At 38.7% G+C, this 22,241-nt stretch overlaps 1 protein-coding gene across 1 annotated transcript in view; it reads right to left on the bottom strand.

Moving 5' to 3' along the window:
• The window catches only part of LOC124777195 (DNA-directed RNA polymerase, mitochondrial), a 283,528-nt gene that overhangs the window by 208,793 nt on the left and 52,494 nt on the right, over positions 1 to 22,241 (bottom strand). Inside the window, exons 7-8 of the mRNA XM_047252510.1 lie at positions 16,939 to 17,103; positions 7,676 to 7,828 (exon numbers count right to left, since the gene is read on the bottom strand). Of these exons, the coding sequence (XP_047108466.1) occupies positions 7,676 to 7,828; positions 16,939 to 17,103 (318 nt within the window). The remainder of the gene's footprint in view (positions 1 to 7,675; positions 7,829 to 16,938; positions 17,104 to 22,241) is intronic.

Below are 22,241 nucleotides of genomic sequence, written 5' to 3'. Positions count from 1 at the left end.
GGTATAGCAGTATTTAAATCCTCCCAATCATCCAAATTAATCAAAGTACTATTTCTAGGTTTGCCGCTGGGCTCTAAACTCAATATGACATAATATTTTCACTATACCCCATTGCTCCTCTTTTGGGGTCTCCATTTCTCTGTTTTCAGCACTACCTGAGTACAGTGGATGATCCGACATGTGCACGAGCTCAGTCTGTTGTCATTTGAGTGTGTGCACACCCAGGTTCCTCTAGTGGTAAGTTTGGGGCCTCAGCACTCATAGGGACCACAACTACTTCTGTACGCAATGGCGTTATGATGCCTTCAGCCACTTTCAATTTAAAGCCTCCAACTTATTTCTTTTCATAAGACCTCGGGTGATGCTGAGGGGATTAGATTAGGAAATGAGGCACTTAAAGTAGTAAAGGAGTTTTGCTATTTGGGGAGCAAAATAACTGATGATGGTCGAAGTAGAGAGGATATAAAATGTAGGCTGGCAATGGCAAGGAAAGCGTTTCTGAAGAAGAGAAATTTGTTAACATCCAGTATTGATTTAAGTGTCAGGAAGTCATTTCTGAAAGTATTCGTATGGAGTGTAGCCATGTATGGAAGTTAAACATGGACGATAAATAGTTTGGACAAGAAGAGAATAGAAGCTTTCGTAATGTGGTGCTACAGAAGAATGCTGAAAATTAGATGGGTAGATCACATAACTAATGAGGAAGTATTGAATAGGATTGGGGAGAAGAGAAGTTTGTGGCACAACTTGACCAGAAGAAGGGGTCGGTTGGTAGGACATGTTCTGAGGCATCAAGGGATCACCAATTTAGTATTGGAGGGCAGCGTGGAGGGTAAAAATCGTAGAGGGAGACCAAGAGATGAATACACTAAGCAGATTCAGAAGGATGTAGGTTGCAGTAGGTATTGGGAGATGAAAAAGCTTGCACAGGATAGAGTAGCATGGAGAGCTGCATCAAACCAACTCAGGACTGAAGACCACAACAACAACAACAACAACAAGACCTTAGTAACTACTTCTCACTTTTCTGGTTATCAGTCTTTTACTTACTGTAATAAACATATTCTTAAAGTAATGTTTTTTCATATGTAGCACACACTTTTTGTGACCAAAATATAAACCATCTAATTGTATGCTTAACTCCAGTCTAACAGACTCAAAGTTTATATGATTATTTATATGTTTATACAGAGTAGTATAACTTTTATCCCCATCGTTGTGCAATGGGGTTACCACAGATGACACTAATGTTACTGATTATTATTATGATTGGTTTTGTTCACAGGACATCTTCAGGTTGCAGAGTTGTGTTAAAGTTACGAGGCAAATGGTCTGGTTCTCATACGTAACGTTAAAGACCAAAGCCAAAAACACTAATCTTAAACATTCTGCCAACCACCTAGAGGAAGTATGGTGAGCAGACACAACATCCTGCATATAGTAATGTACTATTCACCAGATCTCTATTACGATCAGTTCTATAACTACCAGAAGATCCCAGACTAATTTCTCCAATTGTTGTTTCATTTCATTTTTAAATGATGTAAAAATTTCTACATTTTTAGTTGTAACTAGTTCTAACTTATCCTTTGTTTCTATTAATTCCTTTCCTAATATTTTGATTTTATTTACTGGAACATCCATACAGAACTTACAGTATCTAAATATTCAATTTTGTTTTCTATGTTTTCTTCCACCAAATCTAAATGACGATCTCCTAAAATTTGTATATATTTATCATCTACATTCCTTCCAACTAAGAAAATGTGTTATCTATTTGACAAAATCTTTTGTCCATTTGAGAAAATTTTTCATTCATTTGGTGTTCTCAGATATGAAATCACCTGCATAATTGTTTCCAAAGTATCATTTCCCTCTATGAGAGCCATAGGTATCAGTCTCTCATAAATAATAATTTTAAATATCACAGAACGCGAATAAACAATAATTAGGATGAAATTGTCAATCTCAATGAAACTCACTGACAGCTGTGTTATTTTATTCTATTTTATTTTGAAGGCTACCAGTTTCGGCATTTCATTATGTAATTTTCAGATCCCATATGCATCTCTCCAAATAAATGAAAATATCATACAGATCCATAAATCTCTGGATGTCATGAATTAATCATTACACTAGTGCTTCATTTGAGGACTTGATTGCAACTTGGTTGCACTGAATTCATGACATCCAGAGATTTATTGTAGTTTATTTGGAGAAAAACAAAATAAAAAACAAAATAAATGAATAAAATAAATTTCAGACACTCAATAATTGGGCACTTCCGCTAATCTGGCACTCATATGTGCCAGGAATGGCCGGATTAGCAAGAGTGTAGTGTAATTCACACCACTTACTCACTTTACTTTAGTATCACTTTAAGAAAAGTGTCTGTCAACACACTTTAGAAAGAAAAAATTTAGTCCAGTGTTTAGTTTTATGATAAAATCAAAATAATCACAAAGCCTTGAGTCTTGTGCACTGTACCATAGCACTCCCGCTCATGACGATGTTGTGTGAATTCTTTAAATTCTTGTGGATTCAATCATCTACCACATGGTTGATGTGGAGTGCAGAAATATTCTTGAACAGAGAGAAAAGGAGTCATAATTAAAGTGTTCTTCAAAACGTCTTTCCTTCTTTCTGATTTTTCGAAACTGTGTAATATTTGTCCGCGTTGAACTTCTTCAAACCGAACTTCTTTAGGTTGAGCTTCTTCTTCTATTATGTTTCTTTACTTACTGCAATTTATAGAGGTGATGGGGATGAAACCCATATAGAGACTCCCAGTAGCACGACTCTGGGATGCTGCCAGGCCGCTTGGAGCACTTCAAGTTTATCAGTCCATCATTCTGGTTTCTTATTCTAAAGTCTTTCGTATTTGTTTTGGTTTCATTCAAAACAGAAGCTAATTTCATAACACTGTGTTCCTTTTTACAATTTTGCGTGTCTGTGTTGCACTTTTTCATTTGCATTGTGAGTATATTGCTTGCAATATGATTGATTTTGCTTTCATTATCATATTGTGCGAACTACATGATTCTACATTTGTTTTTGTTTCGCATAAAAGTCATACTGGTCTGTGAACATTAGTTCCTGCTTATGAATCCAAGTGTGAACTGCTTGATTTAAATGCACTGTAAGCATATTGTTCATATTCTACTTTATTTTAGTTCACATCCATTTTTTGCATTTAATGGAGGCCTCCATGTTCGCAGCTTTTGACAGATCTAGTATTCAACTTTATTACATCTTTCCGTGAAATGAGTATGTATTGCTACTTCGAATGGTGGTGTTTCTCACCAACGAGTTTGCTTTGTAGTATTACTTACAAACTATATAATTATTATGCCAGGCGTATTACTATGCAGCAAAAATGTTCTACATTGAAGTGCATATTTGTACGTACAATTGTGTGGTACAGAGTGAATGTATTTTCACCATACTTAATGATATTGCATTTAGTGACTTCCAGTTATACAGCATTCACTAGTAGATCCAATGACGAAAGCGCAAGACATATGTTTCATTTGCTTTCAGATTTTCATTGGTGTGGGAGGATAACTGTAAAACATTGATTTCTGCTAAAATATTTTGTTTGAAATACTGTTAATAATGTGTGAACACATTTTTGTCATTTCTGTTGCATTTGTAGCGTTTGCAAGCATGAAAGCCTTGGTTATTAAGACAGCAAAGCACAGGCCTACTCAGTAACAAGAAGCAATACCATTGAAATCAGAAGTACATACTCATTCCGTGAGAAGATGTAATCAAGTTGAATACTAATTCTGTCACGAGCTATTAACACTGGATTCTCCAATATATGCAAAAAAATGTGCGAAAATGGATGTGAAGCAAAATAAAGGATGATGTGAACAATACACTTACAATGCATTTACTATACTCGGAGGCAACAAAAGTCATGGGATAGTGATTGATATGCATATATGCAAATGGCAACAGTATCGCATACACAAGGAATAAAATAGCAGTGCACTGGCAAAGCTGTCATTTGTACTCAGGTGATTCATGTGAAAAGGTTTCCGATGTGATTATGGCAGCATGACAGTAAATAATAGACATTGAACATGGATTGGTAGCTGGAGCTAGATGCACGAGACATTCCACTTCGGAAATCATTAGGGAATTCAATATTCCGACATCCACAGTGTCAAGAGTGTGCCAAGAATACCGAAGTTCAAGCATTACCTCTCACCATAAACAATGCAGCCTTCACTTAATGAGCAAGAGCACCTGTCTTCAACTTTTGTAGTCCTGCCTGTATGTTGATAATTTAATTCAGTTGCTGTCAGACGGTCCATAAGCAAAAATTATCAACATACCGTAAGAGCAGCTGTGTTTGTGTTGAACTGTCAGTACTACCAGACAAGCAACAGTGCACATAAATCAATGTGGGACATACAACGAACATATCCATTAGGGCAGCACAATGAAATTAGGTTTTAATGGGCTATTGTAGCAGACGACTGTTGTGAGTGCTTTTGCTAACAGCACAACATTGCCTGCAGTGCCTCTCCTAGGATCATGATCATATCAGTTGGGCCCTAGATGACTGGAAAACTGTGACCTGCTCAGATGAGTCCCAGTTTCAGTTGGTAAGAGCTGATGCCACGGTTTGAGTGTGGCACAGACCCCATGAAGCCATGGATCCAAGTTGTTAACAAGGAACTGTGCAAGCTGGTGGTAGTTCCACAATGGTGTGAGCTATGTTTACACAGAATGGACTGGGTCCCCTGAGCCAACAGAACTGATCACTGACTGGAAATGGTTATATTCGGCTACTTGGTGACAGTTAGCAGCCATTCATGGAGTTCCATGCTCCCAAGCAACAATGTCATGTTACTGAGCCACAACTGTTCACAATAGGTTTGAAGAATATTCTGGACAATGAGCGAATGATTTGATCACCCAGATCGCCCACCATGAATCCCATCAAACAATTATGTGACATAATTGAGACAACAGTCTGCGCACAACATCCTGCACTTGCAACACTTTTGCAATTATGGATGATTATAGAGGCACTGTGGCTCAATATTTCTGCAGGGCACTTCCAACGACTTGTTCAGTGAATGTCACATCGAGTTGCTGCACTACATCGGGCAAAAGGAGGCCTGACACGATACTGAGAGGTATCCCATGACTTTTGTCACCTCAGTATATACAGGGTGGAGAAAAATTGTGTCACGAAATTTTAACCCTGGATAACTAATACCAGTAGGAACCAAAATTACTAATGTTGTGTACGTCGACAATGCACAATTTTTAAACTATGAAACTTGGCGCCACGCACTCCAACTGGCTGCAGGATGGCTCTGTTGCTGGATGCTCTGGACAACACATGACTGTGAATGCTTTGCCTGCTGGAGATCACAATGTGTCAAAGCAGCCCGAACACTTGGTGGTAGTCTGCCAGCCTTCCACCCTGGGGGCGAATCCACAGGGGTCCCGACATATCCATTGTCGTTTCATGATAAGACGTACCGGAAACAAACCCATTAACAGCTGTTGGTACGTGTACAGAAAGTCTTTTACAAATTGTGTCGGCAGTGAAAAGGGCCATTTTTGCAACTAGGACATTGTTTACTTAAAGCAGGTGCTCGAACTGGCGACCCTCTGACGTGACAAAAGTGTGGTAACATTGGACGGTGTTTTGCCAAACTCTTTCAAAGATGCCCGGCGTTGCCCTGATATGATTGGTGGCGTGTTGTGTGCAACCCATTAATTCCTCTTCATTTCTAAGTGGTTCGCGTCCAGGTGGGTAAACTAGAACCCTGAAGAATCCCCACAGGAAAAAGTCCGGTGGTGTGAGGTCTGGTGATTGCAGGGGCCATGTCCCATGAGCACTTCTGCCAATTACACGGCCGTCTAAGAGTTCATTTAAATATGAGCGCACAACTCAGTTGTTATGTGCGGGTACCCCATCATGCTACAACCACGCATGTAGCCGTATGTCCAGGGGAACACCTTCCAGCAAACTGGGTAGAGTTTCTTGCAAAAAGTGAAGGTAATTTTCCCCAGTAAGTTGAGGAGGTAGACAGACCATTCCAATCAGACGGTCACCCACAATGCCTGCCCAAATGTTGAGCAAAAATCGTTCCTGGTGTCCATGGACGTACATGATGTGAGGATTTCCCCTTGCCCCGTAATGAATGTTTCGAGTGTTGTAAAGGCCATCCCAATGGAATCATGCACTCATCGGTAAACAACACAATGGTGGGGAAGCCGAGATGTCGTGCAACACGTCGCACAAACCACCAGCAAAACCCTAGCCTGTGTTCATAGTCTGCCACATGATTTAGGTCTTGGACAGGGTGGAAACTAAATGGATGCTGGCCATCATCCCTCAAAACCTTCCAGACTAACCAGTGAATAACCCCCATGTCGTGTCTAACCGCTAGAGTACTTGTCGTAGGTGATTCCTTGAAGCACTCGAGAACAGTGACTTCAACATCTCGTCATGTTCGAGGCCTTCCATCTTCACCATGATATCCCCCTAACGAGCCTGTTTCAGCTAGTTGCTGGTGAGTTGCTGTAAACGTTTGTGGGTGTGGATGGCATCTTGCTGGGTACCGTTCCTCATACAACCGTCAAGCTTCATGTGCATTACAGTCAGCTAGTCCATAAACAAAAACAATAACTCATTATTCTTCAAACAAATACTGTGCTGCCATGCTTACTGAATGACTAAATTGCAGGTGATGTGTGTGTGCACTCCGAACCAAAGCTTATGTGTGAATTCCTCTGACGTGAAGTGGAGACAAATAGCAAGACCTATTCGAGCTGTGTGCATATCACATTGGGGCAGTGATGGGGTGAGGGACGTTTGTATGTGTGAACCAACAACCACAGCACTTCCCAGTCAACCAATGAATGACAACTGGGCAATACCATGGCCAACCAGAATGCGTGGCGCCAAGTTTCCATAGTTTAAAAATTGTGCATTGCCGACCTACACAACATTAGTACTTTTGATTCCGACTGGCATAAGCTATCCAGGGTTTAAATTAAATGACACAATTTTCCTCCATCCTTTATATATATAAAATAATTTCATGGTGAATATTAAAAATTTGTGCTGGACCAGGACTTGAACCTGGATCTCCCACTTAACGAGAGTGGTTGCCTTGGCCATTCTGCCATGCTTCCTGTCTGACCCGAATTCTCAATTTTTCACATTCTAGTAGTGTCTGCTGTCCACTCACAAACTTGCTTGTAGCAAGTCCTGTATTCCTACAAGAAGCTCAGACCCTGTTGTGCTTTTGCACTGAGATCGTGTGTGTGTGTGTGTGTGTGTGTGTGTGTGTGTCAGAACACAAGTAGATAGTACATGGAGTGTACTTCAGTACTGCTTCCTTAAACACTGATGGAACAATGGGAACATGAATGTTATGAAATTCTGTTGTGAAGAATACATACAGATTATGTGTTACATGTAGCTAATTTTCAGTTGTTTTTATAAATTTCAACATTGGACGAAACTCTGTGAAACAGAAAGTCAAGAAAAACTTATACTGAGAACTAATGTTTACAGAAATTTGTGTGAGGTATAAAATAACTTCATTTGCACTCATAATATTTGACATACACCTAAGCCCTCATAACAACTGACATTTCAGTATTATAAGTTTTTTTTTTTTTTTTGTCTACTTACATAGTGCTGGATTGTGGCATTTGGTTCTGTTCTCTTCTCAATAGTCTTCACCTTCACATGGCCATCTAGTTCAATCTGAAATTGCTGTCTCATCAAGTCACTGATTTGCTCATTTGTTAACAGCCCCTCAGCAGGTGATTTATAATTGCCTTCCTGAAAAAGCATTAAACGGAAACTTAATAAATATAATGTTCATTCCCTTAACATTTTGTGATGAGAAACTGTCACCACAGAAGATATATTTTTGCAGTGCACTCTTCACATACAGTTGAAATTTTGCTCTTTGATGTCCAACTGACACTGAGATCATAAAAACTATTTCAATACTAGCAGCACAACAGTTTTATATTCAAGGTATCCTGTCCTACAGCCTTGATGAAGTTGTTGAATGACGGGTTACATGCAAATTGTCAGTGGTTGTGTAATTTATTTTTTGAGAAATAGACCGATATCTGCCCAGCAAAAATAAACCAGCAGCCTTGTATATAAGTAAAACATCATTCACCAACTACCAGTACATTTTTGACATCATATGATATCTGTTGCTAGGCTTGATAAGGACCCCATATTCTGGAACAGTACACTAGAACAGGCCTCACAAGTGTGATGTATGCTCTTTTCCAGTTATCTGGAACTTTTTGCTGAACTAGAAATCCTTCATAAATATGAACAAGGAAACAAACTTTTTTTTCCGTATTCAGTGCCAAATCTAATGGAAATTGTCATGTAGAAGCACCTCATCCAGTGTAAACATTTTAATTGTTTCTCAATATCATACATTTATGAACTTTTGTGATTAAATGGTGATATGACTGTAGGAGCCTGATGGTTGGATGCATTAATAAGTGCACAATTTAATAGCTTGGATTTTTGTCTTCTGTTTCAACAAGCATAATGAGTGTCTCAATGGAAAGTATTAACGTATTCACTGACTTCAGATACGACTAGAACATCCAATAAATTTCTGAAGAAATTTTGCCAAAATCTGACTATGGTAATTCTTCTAAACTTCAGGCTTAGCTTACAAGTTTCCTTTATCAGTTTTGACTCAAGGGGACGCGTACTGATAGCTGCATGTGTTAGCAATCCACTTCCGGGATTTGGCAAGGTGTGCCAGCCTTGAATCGAATGTCTGGGTGTGGTTTTTAGGTGGTTTCCCACATCCAAATAGGTGAATACTGGGTTAGTTTCTATGTCCCACTTCTGTTACACAATTTTCAAACATTTCAAATATGTTCCATAATACTTTTAGATGGATAATGCTAGATGCAAACAGATGGGGTCCACAACGTCTGTACCATGGTGACAGGGGTGGGGGAGGATAGGAGGTGGTGACAAGAAGGGCATTGGCCCACCTTGTACCATTAACATTGCTAAATCCAAATTAGCATGTCGACCACTTGAATAACACAGAATAAAGAGCACGAAAAAGAAGCAGCTTTGAGTCAAGTGCCTAATAATGTATGTTTTTATAACAATACCCAAGACAGATCTTCAATTAGTTAACTACTTTAACTGGTAAATATTAATTTGGTGCCTGGCAATGTCTCTGAATTTTGCCTACAACTCCTACAAGAAGAAGGAAGTTAGTAACTGCCTATTAGTTCTGTCCAACAGAAAGACTCTCCTACCTTTGTCAATAAACTTTTTACCTCTGGACCATAACCACTATAAAAGCATCATGGCCTCTAATCACTGTCTCTTTGAAAATACTGTTATTAAGGCCAGGTCTGTTAGTAAACATGAGTTCTAAAATATTTCTCTTGTATGTGGGTGTACTAGCACTTAAAGCCAGTTGTCTGAAATGTGTTCAGTCCCAGTATTACTACCAATGTGACTCACTTTTTACATCTCTAATGTATGTATTAATTTCCCCAGCCAATGCTTAACAAAATATAGTCACCCTTTACTAGAACCATTTAATAGAGGTATTCCAATATTATTACATTAAGGCTGTCTTTGAATAGCTCTATGTCTGATGGGCATGTATCTGGTGACCAGTATGTGTTAAAATAACTTCACAATTGAATACACTTCGGATCAGGCTATACTTTGTTTTTGTTTGTTACAATAAAATTACCACCTCCAAGGAAAACTCTGTTTCCAATATATGTTCCACAAGTTATTTAAAATATCCCTCCCTTCTATGTCAAATTTTGGTCAAGTCTCAGTTCCTGGTAATATGTGAGGATGATTGATTTTTTTTAAAAGAGGCAATTTATGGAACTTTGTTATGAGTGCTCCAACAGTTAACCACTTGAATTATCATATTCTTCCCTCCATATCTGATCTTTTATCAGTTTTAATAACCAGTTCCTGAGATACCAGGTTTTCATCTAGAAACACAGTTCCAAACACATATACCCACATTCACTCTGCTCTTCTAGTGCAGGGCACACATTTGACTCATCAGAGCAGCCATATGAGCCTCCACTCAACAGTGTAGTTCAAGAAATTAGCAGCTGAGCTTATTATATATCTGATGCAACCTTTGATCCAGAGCCCCCACTTTGTCTCAGACTGAAGAAGCCCTTTCAAGCCTCAAATTATACTGCAAATCAAAGTATGTGATGAAAAATAAAAATCTTTCTCACTGTTAACAAAGTCATTGTTGCAATACTTAACCATTTTTAATCGCTTTCCTTCTTTCTTGCATCACGTGTGATGAAGAGAAGTATCGCTTACACAAAATTAAACAACTTTTTATCATGTGACTAGTACACTGATGAGGCAAACATTATGATCACTTGCTTAATAGCACATTGGTCTACGTACGGAATGTAATCAGCAGCAATTCCGCACGGCAGGAATTCATTAAGTACTTGGGAGGTTTCTGCAGGTACATGGCTCCTGATGTCTATGCACAGGTAATATAATTCTGGAGGTTTGTGACATTGAGCTAGAACTCGATAGCATCCCAGATGTGTTGCATTGGGTTGAGATCAGGTGAACTTGGTGGCCAAATCATCAATGTATAATCATTATCATGCTTTTCAAGCCACTATAGCACAATTCTGGTTTTGAGACACAGACAGTTATCCTGCTGGAACATGCCAGCACCATCAGGAAAGACATCAAAAATAATGTTCATATTGCCCGTAGCTGTCATGGTGCCTTTACTACCACAGGTCGCAATGGTAGCCCACGTGAAAGTCACCTGAGAGGGTTCTGGGTGGCAAAATTATGAAAAATTATTCTCGAAATATATTCCATTGCAATGCACAAATTTGTTTCTTTTTTTCCTCACTAATAGCAATTAATTTCCACTGAGTAGTATAATGGTTTGCATTTACTGTATTATCTTTTGCAAATGTGCTTTCAATATCAATATCTGAGTACAGTTCTCTGAAATCTAATTGCTTCTAATTTTATCAGGACATTCTTTTTTGTCCAATATATAAAATCTCCCAAAGTGCCTTGCACTGTTGCATTCCCCAAGTGGCCTCTTCTGAGTACATGGAACATTGGAAACTCCATAATGTACTTGTGACATAAAGGCATCTGCAGGACAACACAACTGCCATATGCCACCCACGGAGTACCTCGAATAACAATAAAAAACAAACAAATGTCTGCACTAATACCTCATGCAAAAATGTGGACCTGTGCACTGTTTGAAAAATGTACTTTAATACAGTATTTATAAATGACACAATTGCTCAAGTCGCAGGCAGAGGCTGTGGTCATGTGTATGAGTTACATCTGCATGAGAGAGAGAGAGAGAGAGAGAGAGAGAGAGAGAGAGAGAGAGAGAGTTTGTGTTTTCCCTAATTCAGATGAAGGCCATTTTGGCCAAAAGTTAACTTGTTTTACAGTCTTTTTGCTTTTTGCACTCAACATCTCCACTATATGGTGAATAATAATCCATTCTTTTCATAATATTTTTATTAGTCCATCCTGTTAGAAGAAATGTGAGCCATCGGCCCAGATAACAGAGTCTGTGAGAGTTCGGTTGATGTGTGTGTTACCGATAAACTACACATCTGCCACGTAGTAGTCGTCAAATTAGAGACTACATGAAATCATCTTAAATCTTGATTTGATGCCAATGATCACTAAATCAGTATTCTAACAACTTGGAGGTACAATTGATTTTATTACTTGTTGACTACTTAACACAAGAGATTAGCATGTGTCTTTACGTTACACTGACATCCAGTTCAGATTATCACATTCAACCAACTAAACAAAATTCTATTACAAACAGATTCAATATAGACAACGGACAAAAAGAACAAAACCTGATCACAAAATCTGTCATTTTATTACAGCAGATCTACATTAAAATCAAGATCTGCTGTAATAAAATGATGGATTTTGCAATCAACTGCTGTTCTCTTGAAATAGTAGAATACATAGATTCCAATACATTAAGATTATATATATATATCGACATTATTGCTATATGCTATATTAGAATCCCTGATATTAGTTGGAGTCACTTATGGAGCAGGAGTCTCAATGCTGGCCTTGCGATGATGTCAAGTGCGGCAACACTGTCCTTGTTACAGCATGACGTCCATAAGGAATAACTCCAGCAAGTAAACAGGACAACCATGACAGAATATTCTCCTTAATAAACATTTAAACATAATAAAGATAGTTCTAACTCTCAAAATGACCTTTCCATTCAACTTTACCAAATGCACGAATGTATATGCTTGTTTATTTATATATCAAGCTGGTACAGAATTTTCCTATTAAGTGAATGGTTTCAATTTTTGAAATCCTTACCAATAACATAGCAGAACATCTCTTACTCTCTCAATTTCCACTGATCCATCAAACTAAGTCAATGATCCAATATCCGCTGCAATCGTGACAGGTGAGTTTGTTGAATCAAACAATCATATAGCAGAGATGCTGAGTCACAAATAGGCACAAGAAAAGACTGTCACAAATAAAGCTTTCCGCCAGTAAGGCCTTCATCAAAAATAGATGACAGACACATACCCACACACTCATGCAAAACGCAACTCGCAAACACAAGACTGTAGTCTCGAGCAACTGAGGCCACACTGCGAGCAGCAGCACCAGTGTACGATTGGAGTGGTGACTCAGTGGGGGTCGGGAGGTCACTGGGGTGGGGGAAGGAGACCAAACAACGAGGTCATTGGTCTCAATGAAGTAGGGAAGGACGAGGAGGAAGTCAGCCATGGCCTTTCAAAGGAACCATCCCGGCATTTGCCTGGAGCGATTTAGGGAAATCACGGAAAATCTGCACCAGGCTGGCCGGACACGAGATCGAACCATCGTCCCCCAAATGCAGGTCCAGCGTGCTAACCACTGTGCCACCCCACTTTGTGAAGCAAATCACTGAACACCATTCAGCATAAACTGTGCTTTAATGCTCTAAAGTAATGGTCTTGACTTGGCCAGCATAACCATAAAAAATCACTTTCTGGGTTAGCCTTTCACAACTGTACCACATTGGTTGTTTTACGGTTCATATTGGAATATCCAAAGGGTTGAGTGCTGGTTGGTATCTGGCTCGTACAAATATGTACAAGCTTCGGCTCCCATTATGATGGTGTACACAGATTTTGCATTTCATCAACTGAATTTTTTGAGCATTTCCTTCCGCCAATTGACAAGAGCCTGTTACTGAGCTTCGGTCAAATTGCATGGAATCCATCAGGAACAGCAAAATGTTCTTGCAAAATCAATTGTATTGCAGTCTTTGATACACCTAAATATGCCTCTAACACATGCTGATCATCTTAATCATCTTATGGGCAGCAATGGCGTCTTTTGAAATATCAACTGATTTTGGCTGACCTCCAGAAAATTCTTCACTGGTGGATGTATGACCACTAAGAAGTTCAGCAAACCAACTCAGAAAGTCTTTTCTGAAGACAAATCATTACTCAAAGTTGAGTCAGGCACTTACAAAAAGCATAAAAACTACTACAGCAATAACCTTTACATGAAATTTGTATTTTTTCACAACATAGATTCCTCAAACACTCTATGTAAACAAACCGTACAGTCAGTTTCTGTGCTGCCCTAAATTTAACAATAACAAATTACAAGTTTTGAAACAAAAATAACAGTCAGTTTGTCTCAATGCTTGATCTGTGGTTGTTTGAAAAATTTAAAGGAGACTCTGGGCTGCTCAATAACCCACACAGTACACAGCAAAGTGAGTCAATATCTGCTACCCACTTGATAAAATGCAATGCAGGTGACACAAAGACTTACTGAATCCTAAATGGCAACACTGGCTGCATACTTGAGAGGTCTGTTGATATTTGATCACCATGTGAACTACTCACTTTGATTCCAGATCTCATTCAAAAGCACCCAAGTCTAGAATGAGCCTGCAGTGAACATACCTCTACCGAGATTTGGTCTCATTAAACTCTCTGGGAATCGGCAGGCTGGTGTACCACAGATAGATTTGTCAGAGACACTGTTGTCAAGTGTGAATTCTTGGGAAGTCCATCTTGCAGCTTGGTCAAGAGAATATGGGAGGTAGTAGACAGAGACCTCAGGTGATGGTTGCAGACCACTGGAAAGTGCAGCTTCTTGTGAATATGCACCTTGCTAAATGAAGCAGGGTTGAACAGACACTGACATGGATGTCAGAAATCCAACTTCATTGACTGTTTTTTATTTGGTAACAATTATTTGATAGTGGTCACAGGTTAATGGGACTGACAGGAGACAAATTACATCAAATGGAATATAGTAAGCTTATCAAAAGGTGGTAAAAATCAAATTACAATCAGAAAATATATTTTACCTGAAAGGAACAGAATAAGGAGGGGACTCAAGAGTAAGCTTTATTGGAAAAAGAAAATTAAACTAATGTTAAAGAAATTAAGGAATTTCAGGTAGAATTGCAATACTTGCAAAAATAAACAAAATACATCCCATGGAATCAAACAATAGAAAATCCAGGATGGAATGTGCAATATCGTTGTGCCTATCTGCGACTCAGCATCTCCGCAATATTATATTCCATGGAAATAACTCAAGTCAATGTCCCAAGATGCTCATATTTTGCTCAGTTACATAAACTCATATATGCCAGCAAATTCCACTAAAAGATGATAGTGGGTGATTTTAATGTGAAATTTTTCTTTGTTGTGCCCCCCCTCCCCCCCAAGCAAATTGTTACAGGGGTTAAAACACTAGACATACCTTTGAGAAGAATAGTGATCAAATTCCTGGTAGAATTCTGATTTGGGTCTTCTGTGATTTTCTTCTATCAGGAGAAGTGAATGCTGGGATAAACTTCGACTACGAGTTCCTCTCAGTACTATGTACATTAATAACCATTGTTATTTATGTCTATCTGAAGTATTTACCATCATACTCTCATTAACAATAATATTTTGTTGTGATAACAGTGTTGTATTCCACAGCAAATATATACTATGAAGCACATAACATTAAACATCAGCCAAACAATTCAAGGAAGTAAGGAATATCAGGATTGAAGGTCTCATCAATGACGTCAATAAAAATGGAGCATAAGCTCGGACTGGGCTGAAAATCAGCCAAAACCCTTTTCAAAGGATTCATCCCAACATTTACCATAAGTGATTCAGGGAAAACACAAAAAATGTATATATGGGGTTTGAACAGTTGCCATCCTGAATGTGACCACAGAGTCTTACAGCTGCTTCACCTTGATAAGTGACAATCCTGTACCAGAATTAGAGTTTCACTCTGCAGCGGAGTGTGCGCTGATATGAAACTTCCTGGCAGATTAAAACTGTAACTCGGGACCTTTGCCTTTCATGGGCAAGTGCTCCACCATCTGAGCTACCCAAGCACGACTCTCACCCTGTCCCCACAGCTTTACTCCCTCCAGTGTGGACGGGGTGAGAGTCATGCTTGGGTATCTCAGATGGTAGAGCACTTGCCCGTGAACGGCAAAGGTCCCGAGTTCGAATCTCGGTCCGGCACACAGTTTTAATCTGCCAGGAAGTTTCATAACAGCACACACTCTGCTGCAGAGTGAAAATCTCATTCTGGAAACATCCCCCAGGCTGTGGCTAAGCCATGTCTCCGCAATATCCTTTCTTTCAGGAGTGCTAGTTCTGCAAGGTTTGCAGGAAAGCTTCTGTGAAGTTTGAAAAGTAGGAGACGAGGTACTGGTGGAAGTAAAGCTGTGAAGACAGGGCATGAGTCATGCTTGGGTAGCTCAGATGGGCGCGAAACGCAAAGGTCCTGAGTTTGAGTCTCGGTCAGGCAAACAATCCTGTACCATTCAAATACACCATTATTAGGATGCTGCTTGACACAGTCACATGAATTATATATTTTCTAGGCATAAAATTGCAGGGGATAGGAGATGGAATGAGTACATCAGGGGGGTAGTAGGGAAGGTGAATGCTCAACTTTGTTTTATTGGGAGAACTTTTGGAAATGTGTTGCTCAGCAATAAAGGAGATGATGTGTAGAATGCTAATGTGACCAATGCTTGAGTACTGTTCAAGTGTTTGGTATCTCCACCATGTCAGACTAATGGAAGACATTGAAGCAATTCATACGCTTGCTGCTAGATTTGTCACTATTAGATATGATCAGCACACAAGTATTATGAAGAAGCATCATGGATTCAAACGGAAATCCCTAGGTGGAAGATGTTGCTCTTCTCGTGAGGCACTATCCCAGAAATTTAGAGAAATGGCATCTGAGGTCAATTGCAGAATGATTCTATTGCTGTCAACATACATTTCATGCAAGAACCATGAAGATAAGATGCCAGAAATTAGGGCTCGTACATAGGTTTTTCAACTGCCATTTTTCCCTCACTCTATTTGCGAGTGGAACAGGAATGGAAATGACTAGTAGTGATACATGGTACCCTCCACTATGCACAGCATGGTGGTTTGTGGAGGATGTAGATGTAGTTCCAAACGATTAGGGAATGATGAATGGCAGAACCTCTCTTATGTTACTGAAAATATTATGGTCAAACATTTATCACAACTATTTTACCGTCAGTGAGCTTTATGCATCCTGAGGCTACTTGTAAGATTTCAGGAAGAAAGTGGGAGAACTCACTCATCTTACCTACGCAGCACAGAGAATTGAAGTCCTCCCCTGTCTTGCAAAACACACACACACACACACACACACACACAAATCACGTATTCCATCTCTGAACACATTCTTAGACTGTCTTCCACTGCAGACATATTCAAAATCAAATAATAAAATTCACTACTAGATGTAAGTGCAGAGTCAAAAAACTAGTGAACCACCACCTTATATGAGACAATGACCAGGTACTTAAATACACTTACTTTATTTTCATTAAGTTCCTTCAATAAACTACAAGAGTAGCAGGTCTCAGGAGGAGGTAAACAAGGTTCAAAATCTGGTAATATTCTTCGCACAGCTGCTAAAGTAACTTCCTGCTGATCTCCCACAAAACTGCATTTTGCAAAGACATCATTCAGTGTAACATTCTGAAACAAAAGAAAAATAGATAATGTAATGAACATAGTGGTACAAAGCAACTACTCATCACCACCACCTTCTATAGTTTCCAGCGGCTGTCTGTACTATCTTAATACTGTTCAGAACATAAGCCATTCCTACTTTTTCTGTCCCCCCATCGCAATTCCCTCTCCACAATGTCCCACTGTCCTCCTCTCTTCATCAAACATTCCCTCACTCCAATGAAAAATCTGTCTCTTGGTCTTTCGCTTCATTGCTTGCCATCTATTATCATTTCATGGGCTTGTCTCAGTATCCCGCCAACTACCATTCTTTTAACATGTCCTTACTATCTTAATCTCGTATTTTCTATGGCCTCTTGCATGGACTTCTCTCACACTATGTCTCTCAACATCTGATTTCTTACTCTGTATATTACAGTAAGTCCTCTTCTGGTTCCTTGACATTTCATCTCACATGCATGCATCCTGCTCCCCTGCCTTCTCTTCATTAATCTTGTTTTTGATGCATACACAAGTATTAGAGCATAATAAGCTCAGTATAACACTCATCTGCATTGGTTGTATATCCTCGCTCCAGACCAGGCTTCTTATAGTTTGCAGGAACCCACAGGTTAGCCTTCCTCTCCTTATCATTCCTGCCTCTGTTCCCCTGGCACTTGAATCTTTCCATTTTCTTTGGGAAATACTAAAAAAAAAAAAAAAAAAAAAAAATCAGTTTTTACTCTCAGTTTTCATTTTTTGTGAATGTAAATTATTTGATTCATTATTATTGTTACCTCAGTAAAGTAATGAATGCTAATAATAAAGGAATTTAGTAAAGAGTTTTCTAGTGTGCGTTAACAACAGCAGATAAAAACAGCATATGTGGTGACGCTGGTGTTACGCACACAACATCAGTTTTACGGACATAAAGTGCACCATGTGTAAATTGAGTTGGCAAACACATATGAGAACTTATAGACCTTAACAAGACAGCAGGGAGAAGGAAACAGTCCGACACGAGTCACCCTGATGGGAATTTCATCTGCGCTGATCCATATCAGCAGTGGATCACACAAATGTTTGATAACGTAAATGGCCCTCCATTTACTGTCATGTTGGCCACAGAACCCAAAAACTGGGTTCACACAAGTGGAAGCATATTTTTTTCTATAGTATCAAATAATTATATAAAGTCTGGGTATCTGGTCAGTCAACTTGATCAAAACTACGAATATATGGTGGAATACATTACTGTCACCTCACCAACTTCCAACTGTTACACTCTGATCAGTGGAATAACAAATTCTGCAGCTGTTATATCATGAAGAAATGGGGGATAAAACCCCTTCACAATATCTCCAAACTCTAATATGCTTTGTATCAGACTCATAAATGCCATCTGTTGATACCAATGAAATCTGACAAATTTTCACAAGGAACTGAGCTTAGATATGCTGGCAGAGGCTATTGATTCAATATAGGGAACTTTCTCACTTCCATTGATATCACTTACAGAGTTCCCACTGCAACAGGAAAAAAGTAACAAAAGTAGTTGTGACACTACAACACAAGAGCTCTACAGATATCCAGAAAGAGTTTCAACAAATAGGAGTCACAACACAACAGTTGTCACAACATGGTGGAAGTATCCAACAGATGGCGAAAGCTCACAAAATGACAAGGAATGTACTACCGCTCCCCTCTAAGGAATGGCAGCACTCACTAAGAAAGACACCAGTTTTTCTGGTATCACAACCATTTTCATCAACAGGCAACACAATACTCATCGGCAGCATACACACAAATTCCCAGAGCATTTGAAGATACGCACTAGCATCTGTGGAAATTATATGCAGCACCAATATAACAAACGGGTCAGTGACAGTTGTCGTACCTGCCAGTGCCTTAGTGGACAGCCATTCAGGTGCATGGTTGCGAAAACCAGAGTGACACATGTCGAATGTGATGAAAGCCACACAAGACAGTAAAAGTGCAAAATGGCAAAACAGGTAGGGCTATATGTGAAATGCAAAACTGTAGAAGCAAGCATGACTATAAAAAAGATAGATGTCACCTACAGCAGAATTAAAGAAACATGTGGATGGAGCTGTATAAATATCAAGAGCTCAGCTGGCAAGCCAATACTAAACAAAGAAGGAAAGGATGAAAGATGAAAGGAATAAACTGATGGACTATATAAAGGGCAAAAACTTGAAGATAATATTATGAAAAGGGAAGATGAAATCAATGAAGATGAGATGGGAATCTGAAGCTGCAAAAAGAATCTGATAAGAGTTCTGAGAGTTCAAAGAGGGGTCTGAGGTAGACAACATTTCCTGATAATTATTACAATCCCTAGAAACACTAACTACGACAAAACGGTTCCACCTGGTTGAAGGATATATGAGACAAGCAAAAATCCCCAGACTTCAACAAAAAATGTAATAATGCCAGAAACAAAGAAGCAGGTACTGTTATGTTGAAGTATTTACAGAATCATCAGTTAAAATCACATTGCAGTTATAATAATCGATGGACATGAAAAAGAGGCAGTAGATGATAAAGGAGTGGTGCAGGTTTGTAGCCTACTGCCCATATTATTTCATGTGTACAAGAAACCAAAGCAAAATATTGAAGTTGATAAGGTTCAGGGAGCACAAATAAAACTGAAAAGTATTACCAACAACATTATAATTCTGCCAGAGAGGGCAAAAGACTTGAGATATCAGTTGAATGGTATAATGTCATGAAAAGAAATTACAAGATGAATTTCAAGGTAAAACAAACATAAAACAGAGTAGTCAAACTATATCACAAAATGGTGAGAGAATTATTTTAAGAAAGACACTAAAAGTAGTAGATAAGTTTTGCTATTATGGAAGTACAATAACTGGTAATGGCACAAGTAAAGAGGATACAAAATGCACATTGGCAATACCAAGAAATATGTTTCTGAAAAAGAGGAATATTATAACATCTAATTTAAATTTAGGTGTAAAAAATTATTTCATGAAAAGTGTTTTGTCTGGAGTGTAGTCTTGTACAGAACTGAAATGTAGATGACAAACATTACAAACAAGAATAAAATGGAACTTTTTAAAAGATGCCGAAGAGAAGAAGGGATTGGTTGGCAGAATGCATCCTGAGGCATAAAGGACTAGTCAAGTTGGGAAAGAAGGGGAGCAGTGGGAATAAAAATTGTAGCAGTACACCAATGCTTGATTACAGTAAGCAGATTCAAGTGGATGTACAATGGAGTAGTTATGCAGAGACAAACAGCCTTTTACAGGATAGACTAACATGGAGAGCTCCATCAAATCAGTCTAAGGATTGAAGATCATAAAAAAAGTATCACACATTGTGTCATATTTTTTCAGTATACAGCTGGCATTAATAATCATGCCTTTTTACTATAAATTTCTGCTTATAGTGAAAAGCAAATTTTGTAATTATACCGTTTTCTCCCTCCAATTACTTGTCAAGCTTTTATCTCTGCAGCTCAAAAGCCTCCAAAGTTCCAGAATATAGGCTGTAATGGAGAATCACCACCACCACCACCACCACCACCACCACCACATAAAGGTAAGGCCACAGTGAGCTCAGTATGACACAACCACACTGGGCCAGGCTCAGTGAGCGGTTGCAATGAAAGAATCAAAGGCACCTGCTCTCTGATCTTTCTCAGACGATTTTACAAAATCTATTTGGTAAAAAAGCTTGATTTCTATGTTACTTTTGTACATCAACTTCAAGGTGAAATGCCCATCATTTGCATCACTTAATTGATGGTCATTGTTATCGTGATATTTTGAAAACTTTGGAATGGAAAATAGGGGAGGCTATAATTTAGTGTTTGGTGCATACTAAACCATATGTTGCTGCAAATGAAACTTGGGTAAGATATCGAATTTTTCTTTAGACTTGGGAGGAGGCCATTATCTGTCTCTGATCTTGAGAAAATTGATTTTATGTAGCAAATTCACTCCTCGTCGAACAAGTGCGAGAATGAAATATTCAGAACATTCTTCATATCTCATACACTGTTTGAGATGTCTAAATGAGATTTTGGCCAGAGATAGCACCAAATAGGAGTGTGTTTTGCCACATGGTTAACATTCAGAACTTTATCTATGGTGATTTACCAGAAACTGAAGTTTTTATTTTATTTTTTCAAACCCGTACTGTAATTTTTGAAAGTCGTCAATAGCTAGTGAATATGAAAAATATGAAATTTCTTCTTTTATGTTATTGTAAACTGACACAGTGAGATTTTCTGTAAGCTACTGCTCTCTCTGGTCACCAACTGTTTGTTTAACAAGACATTCTATTTCAGGATTCTGTCTCAAAAGCTACTGCAAAGTGATTCAAATTATACCGTGTTTTGGCAAAAGAATCAAACTTAAACCTGTCAACCAGAAAAATGTAGCTGTTGCTCATAACTGATGATGATTCTTCAAATAAGAAAGGGTTAACATTTCGGACAAAACTAGAACACCAATTCTGTTGCAGTTTCAGTGAAATCGTGTAACACATCATATTTTTAACAGTGAAAAAGCTGCAACTGAAATTTACCAAAGGATATTTTTCCTTTCTTTATCTGAGAAAAAAGTGTACCATCTCTTCTTTCCTACACTCATTCAGAGTGAAGTGGTGAACATCTTCACCTTATATCTTTTCAAGTGTTAAACATAATTTATCTATACTTATAAGCTGTTTTAACCTTAATGAATTGTATCAAAAGGTTCATAAAGTACCGACTATCTTTCCAGAATGAGAGCACTTGCCTGCGAAAGGCAAAGGTCCTGAGTTCGAGTCTCGGTCGGGCACACAGTTCTAGTCTGCCAGGAAGTTCCATACCGATTATCTTGTTTTTTGTAACCTTATTAACGACAGATAAACAGGCATCAAATACATCGAACAAAATGTCCCCACACTCTGTGACCAAAATGGTACTGAAACAGAGGATGACAGACTAAAGGCCGAAATACTAAATGTCTTTTTCCAAAGCTGCTTCACAGAGGAAGACTGCACTGTAGTTCCTTCCCTAGATTGTCGCACAGATGACAGAATGGTAGATATAGAAATAGATGACAGAGGGGTAAAAAAACAATTAAAGCTCAAAACAGGAAAGGCCGCTGGACCTGATGGGATACCAATTTGAT

Source organism: Schistocerca piceifrons, chromosome 2, assembly GCF_021461385.2.
Source record: "Schistocerca piceifrons isolate TAMUIC-IGC-003096 chromosome 2, iqSchPice1.1, whole genome shotgun sequence".
Lineage (NCBI taxonomy): Eukaryota > Metazoa > Arthropoda > Insecta > Orthoptera > Acrididae > Schistocerca > Schistocerca piceifrons.
Note: the sequence above shows the minus strand (reverse complement) of the source record. Positions and strands in the feature narration are given on the sequence as shown.